This window comes from Hevea brasiliensis, chromosome 4 (assembly GCF_030052815.1).
Source record: "Hevea brasiliensis isolate MT/VB/25A 57/8 chromosome 4, ASM3005281v1, whole genome shotgun sequence".
NCBI classification, from domain to species: domain Eukaryota; kingdom Viridiplantae; phylum Streptophyta; class Magnoliopsida; order Malpighiales; family Euphorbiaceae; genus Hevea; species Hevea brasiliensis.
In genome coordinates this window covers 100940799-100947570 of record NC_079496.1, presented here as the reverse complement: position 1 = coordinate 100947570, position 6772 = coordinate 100940799, and the positions used below count along the sequence as shown (strand labels likewise).

The window sequence follows — 6772 nt, the reverse complement described above, 5'->3', positions numbered from 1 at the left end:
TATATATACATATCGAAGCTGATCCCCTATACACCTCTCTTAATCCAATGCCTGCCAGCGAGATTAACTCGAGTCGGATTTTCACTTAATAATCCAAATGCGAGGGTTAGTGATGTTAACTCAAAGCCGTACTTACCCCGACTTTCACAAAAAGGACCTGGCCCCAAGTGAGACTAGCTCAAGCTGATTTACCCGTCCTACCTATATCCATTACACCACACTACACGCACGCCGATACATGCACATAGCTCCAAATTACCCTAAGGTGACATCCACAGCCATTTTTGCCAATAAGAAAATGCAACATAACGCGTGCCTAGTATTTAGCTACATACATATATTTATATGTGATGCATGAGCATGCCTTGAATATATAATAATATTGAAATTATAAATAAATTCAATATCTACTCACAGATTGGTCGACTGGACTACAGCTGGTCTGACTACAAGGAGAAGACGGCCGGCATCGACCACTTAAACATACACACTGACCTCTATCAAAAGATTGACAAAATTAAATAATTGATTTAAACCATTAAATCAAAATAATTTCTAAGATCTTGTCAAAATTTCGGCAGAGTTTTTCCTGTACCTAAGACCTACCCAATCAGCAAAGTAGTTCAAATCACACTTCTAAAATCACAAGCCCCATATTTACATCTCATCAACATCACATGCCCCCTTCTGGGCCTTCCAAACCAAACCAAACCAAACCAAACTCGCTCAATCAGACAATTTAATTATAAGGTTTAAAACTAATATTTTTCAAAAATTATCCAAACTAACTTTAAAAATTTTGTAAACTCGTCCCGTGGTCCTTAACAAGGTTATAAGACTGTTGCAACAAGAATTATAATTTTTTAATCACCTGTGAAAAATTTATAACTTTTCATTATTTCTAATAATTTTATGACTATTTTAATTTTGAAAAATTCTTACCTGCACCAGTTTGTGCACCCAACCAATAGAAAATCATGAACATACATTCGGACATATATTTGGAAGACTTTAAGGAAGAGTATTACACTCTTGTCCCTACCAGCTGGACTATAATAATATCGACGATTGATCAACCAATTACTCACCAATTTTGTGGTCCGGAAAAATTACTGGCCAACATAAATATGGACAATAATTTTTACCTACAGGTTAATTTCTGGAAAATCCAAATTTGATCGATAATCAAAATTATCAATACTTTTGTAAAAAATTATAATTTTATGACAATATTTTTTAATAAATAAATATTTATTAACATTAGTTTGACAATATTTTTGAAAAAATTATACAAAATATTTAATTTTTATATGATCTAGTATCATTTATTTTGACAATACATAATCATACAAAAATAATTAAAAGATATAATTTATAAAAATTTTCATACACTATTTTTTAAATTAAAATTTCATTATCTAAATTAATTGTTTGAAAAATCAATTTAAAATGAAAATGAAAAATAAACTTTCTTCTATAACTTTTCAGAATTAATTTAAAATTTAGATGCATAATTGTAATAATTTATATTTAAATGGTTATAAGCTTTAGATGTAAATAATTATAAGAGTTTATTTTACATTTAAATAATTGTAATTATAAAAAGCATTTAAGTATTTTATAAAATATACAATTATTTAAGTTTAAAAAATCTTAATTTTTTTTTCATATTTCTAAATTATTAAGTTCCCAAAATTGTTATTAAAAGGAATAAAATAAATTTTGACAGACTAAAGTATATTTATACAATCAATCTAATAAATTATTATTATTATTATTATTGCAAAATGCACACAAAGGAAAAAAAAGTCAAATCATTCTAGAAAATTAATTAGATTTACTAAAAACTTTATTATATTATTTACTTATCTTATTCATATTAATTTATTTTTTATTTTTATTATAGGAAAAATTATTATATCTAAAATTTTTAATTAAGTAGTATTTTTTTTAACTTATTTAACAGATTATTACCATTGTAGAGTTTATTTCTTTAATTATACCTTATTTTTCATTAAATAGCTTATGATTGGAAAAGGAAATTCATCCATATATTTACCACATTAAAATTTCATTTCTATTTACTTTACAAATGGATAAGTTAACCAAATATAGGGAAATATATGAGGCAAGTTTAGAATAATTTTGTGCCAATTATGCCAATATTAAAAATTAATTATGCATATACATGTTAAATAAGGAAAATTGCTGAGATCTCCTAATAAATTTACCCTTATTTGGCTCTCTTGATATCTGCTGCTTGGATTTTCATCAACTTAAAAAAGAAGCAACATTAATATCCAATTAATTTCCACAAATCCACACATTTTTTTTTCTTAGGTATAGCCTAATATAGATGTGTATTTTTCCAAGCAGATCACTAATGGTCAGACTGAATATATAATTGGATGGATCTAATATAAATTTGATTTAATATTGGAATGAATAATAACTGTTAACTTAAATATTTATATTAAAATATATAATTAAATATTTATATCAATATATGTACATAATTAAGTGTGTATAAAGAGTGCATAAATTTAGATACAAATACTTAATTTAATAGTTAAACTTATTTTCATAAGAGTTCGAAATTACAGTAACGGCATCCTATATAATTTCTTTTTTGCACAATTTGAATATATAATTAATTGACTTATTTATTTATTAACACTTGTCAAAAACTAAATTTTGTAATGTGATTATGAAAATATAAAATATAAAACAATATATGTTTATACATATATTAAAGTTGAACCTTAAAAGTGGATTCACAAGATAAGTTTGCTTAAAATATTGCCATGTGACATAAAATGTAATTATAATTAACACAAATTTTTACATTAACAAAATTTTATGATATGATTGTGAAAATATAAAATATAAAAAATACTTATTTATACATACATTAAAGCTGAATCTTAAAAATGACTTTACAAGAGTAAGGCACCTAACTTAATAAGCTTGCTTGAAATATCATGACAATTTTTTTTTGGTCTTTATTTTTACATTTTTTATATAAAAATTACTTTATTATATTAAATATTAATTTTTTATCTAAGTTTTTTTAATTTTAAATACTATATCTTATTTCATATAAAAAAACAGTTGTTTAAAATTCTTTTTACTACTATTAAGAATTTTAAAATTCTTAACTTTGCAATTTTGGGCATTATAAAACTTTACTCATCATTTTATACTATATTAATTTAAAATTAAACAATTTGTCACTAAAAATTATTTATAAAACTTAAACATTTATTGTTAAAATCATTTCTTATATTTAAAATCTAAAAATTTTAATGATATTTTAAAATCATCATGAGGTTTGTTTATCCTTTTATTATTAATAAACTATTTCAAAATTTAAAACTAAATAGTATATATTTTTATATCTTTATTAAACATAAGTTATATTAGTTGTTATTAAAAAAATTATTTATTTAATAACTAAGGTTTCTTTAATCCACATGTAATTGACCAACAACAGAGGTATAAAATTTACATGCCTCAAAAAGTGAGCATATGAAAGCCATTTATGCTGTTGAAAACTTTCATATTAAGAATTTTTTTTAGCTGGATTTGGTTTAGCAAAAAGGACGATAATACATTAAATAGGTGAATCTTATCTGTTTATCTTTTATATATATGAGGAGAAGAGATAAAAATAGGCTCAAAATACAAAATACATATTAAGACATTAAATAGGTGAATCTGATATATTTATATCTTAGATGTATAATAGGTAGGCCTAGATAAAAATTTCCCTCTATAAAAGCAAAAGGAAAAAACAACATTCCCCTCTCCATACATCCTTCCAAATTCACATACAGACATTTCTCTGTCCAAACAGTCTCCCTCTTCAAACGGTATCATCTTAACCCTAATCTTGCTTATTTGTTTATAATTAATCTACCAAATCTAATACTAAGAAAACATTTTTTTTTTCTTCTTTTTGCTTTGATTTTCCTATCTTTTATTGGATTTGCTTGCTTGCTAGGTAGTCATCATAGCTATATACCATGAGCACTCTCTCTGAAGTCTACACACAATATCCTCTCAAAGTCGACGATATCATCCCTTTAGACTTTGATTATGTCGTTACTGTGCCTGATTCTCATGCTTGGCCTATCTCCGATGGCTTTGAGTCCAATGACTGGTTATCTATACCCACGATTGACCTCAAGGACCCAGATGCAGCTAAGCTGATAGGTCATGCATGTGAGACATGGGGTGTATTCCAAGTTGTGAACCATGATATTCCATTGAACCTACTCGATGAAGTTGAGTCTGAGGCTCGTCAGCTTTTCTCTCTTCCGACTACACAAAAGCTCAAGGCCTTAAGGTCTCCTGGTGGAGTCACCGGATACGGCTTAGCTCGAATATCGTCGTTTTTCAACAAGTTTATGTGGCATGAAGGGTTCACTATCATTGGTTCTCCTTTGTATCATGCCAGAGAACTATGGTCCAATGACTATCAGAAATTTTGGTAAGTCCATGCACTTCCATGCACGTAGGGAAATGGGTAAAGCTACTTCATTTAATTTGCGTCCTGCATATATATATATATATATATATATATATATATATATATATATATATAACCTTCAAATTAAATACCTTTTTCCATGAATTTATATTAGTTATGAATAAGCAACTGGTGACCACCAATACTCACTAATATTTAGTAAAAATTTTCTTTTATAGCAATCTTTTTTTCTGAAAAATGAGTGATTGTGTTTATTACTTATTTATTCAAAAGTAATATCACTCGGTTAGGAAGCACTTCAAAGTTTTTTATATGAAATGCTATAAGTTAATATGGGAGAGCGCACCCTTATCACCTGGGGAGGGTAGGGGCTTAGTAGACATGACCCAATAAACAAATAAACTAGGTGCGGAGCTAAAGAAATTATGCTAAAATTAATTCTCCTAATTAATTAATATGTTTTTGTTTCAAAAAAAAACCATATAAGCAGTGACATAATGGTGGACGGACAAAAGAAAATGGAGGAGCTAGCCATAACAATAATGCATAATATTCTGGAGTACTTAGCCTTGTCAGAAGAAGAAATGAAGTGGCTTGGTTCACCTGGAGTTGCCAGCACTGCTTTGCAGCTGAACTCTTATCCATTGTGCCCAGACCCCAATCGAGCCATTGGTCTAGCTCCTCACACAGACACTTCCCTCTTCACCATACTGCACCAGAGGATCAGCGGCCTACAAATATTCAAAGAAGGAGTTGGATGGGGTTTAGTACAACCAGTCACTGGGGCACTTGTAGTGAACGTTGGTGATCTCTTACACATCCTCTCAAATGCCAGGTTTCCAAGTGTAGTTCATCGTGTGGTGATGAAAGAGGCTAAACAAAGGTTTTCTGTGGCTTTCTTCTATTCCCCGCCTGCTGATTTCAATCTAGATCCTCTGGGTTTGAGTTTTGGCCAAATTCCTCTATACCGCTCTGTGACAGTGGCTGAATACGTTGGCAGGAAGGCCAAGGACCTTGAAAACGCACTTGCTTCGATTAGAATTTAGTGGGAAAGTATGAAAAGTATTTCTATATTTATGCTTGTCTTTGCGTAAAGTATACAGTACTTTTTTTCTTTTGTTAAATAAAAAATAAAAATAAAACAAATTAAAAATAACACATGAGGGCTAGACGATTATTGTAAAATTGAATGTTGGTCCTTGTCTTAGATTCTGCATGATCTTAGCAGTGCTTTTTCTTAATTGTTTACTGTAATTTTGGGGTTATAGCTCCAGTTATAAATAAATAAAATTGATTGTTATATATGTACTTAAGCTTAATAATCTTCTTCTTAAATTTAGATGATTCTTTGATGACAAATTCCCAACTTTCCAAAATTGTGAAATTCTTTGATTGGCCAAGGTTGATATGTTGGTTTGACTTTGTTGTTGTGACACTGCTTATGATTTGCTCAGATACCATGTGAAACTCGATGAGTATGGAAGATCACCGATAATGTTTAGGCATTGAGCTTTGAGTTGCTTCGGTTAAAATAGCTTAAGTCAATTTAGTTCAAATCTTCTTTACTATATTTATTTATTTGTAGTGGATGTGAGAGTCTAAAAAATCATGCTTCTGGTTCAATAAGTTCTTTGCTAATAGAAAATGAGATTCAATTTAATGTTCTCCTGATCACTGGCAGATGATTATTGATTAAGCAGATGAATTCTGGTGCATGTTCCAATTGGGGTTTTTTTTTTTAATAATTATAATCTCATCATAAACTCTCACATAGCTTTCACCCACATGGAATAAAAACAAGCTTATCAGTGATAGGTAGGCTTTTGTTAATTTCCTAGCCATAGTTACTGGTATAGCCATCACCTATTTTGTATTTATTCATTATGTTGATCTTTTAAAATGGCTTATTTATTATTTGCCAAATGCTGATGAGACAGAATCATCTCTGCCAATTCTTTTCCAATACAAAAGAATGATACTTTTTTGTAGCGGATAGAGTTAGAGTAATGATAAATACTCCCTCCCTTTCATGAAAATAGATTTATTTTTTTATTTGAATTAAATTATAAATTTTTAAATAATAATTTATCTATTAATTTATTAATATATTCTTAAAAAATAAAATTTATTAATTCTAATAATAATAATTTATTAACATAAATTATTTTATTTTTATTGGAGTAATATGAGTGAATGGTGTATTAGGAAAAGACAAAAGAAATTTTATTGTTTGAAAGATGCATTAGGAAAAGACTAAAAGATATTTATTGCTTGGAGGAC

At 28.3% G+C, this 6772-nt stretch overlaps 1 protein-coding gene across 1 annotated transcript; it reads left to right on the top strand.

Annotated features, from left to right (window-relative positions):
• Nucleotides 1-4025: 4025 nt before the first annotated feature.
• On the top strand, nucleotides 4026-5538 carry LOC131179067 (gibberellin 3-beta-dioxygenase 1-like). Its single transcript, XM_058144770.1, has 2 exons — nucleotides 4026-4492; nucleotides 4983-5538. Exons 1-2 carry the CDS (start codon nucleotides 4026-4028, stop codon nucleotides 5536-5538), a joined length of 1023 nt encoding a protein of 340 aa, XP_058000753.1.
• The last annotated feature ends 1234 nt before the right edge of the window (nucleotides 5539-6772 follow it).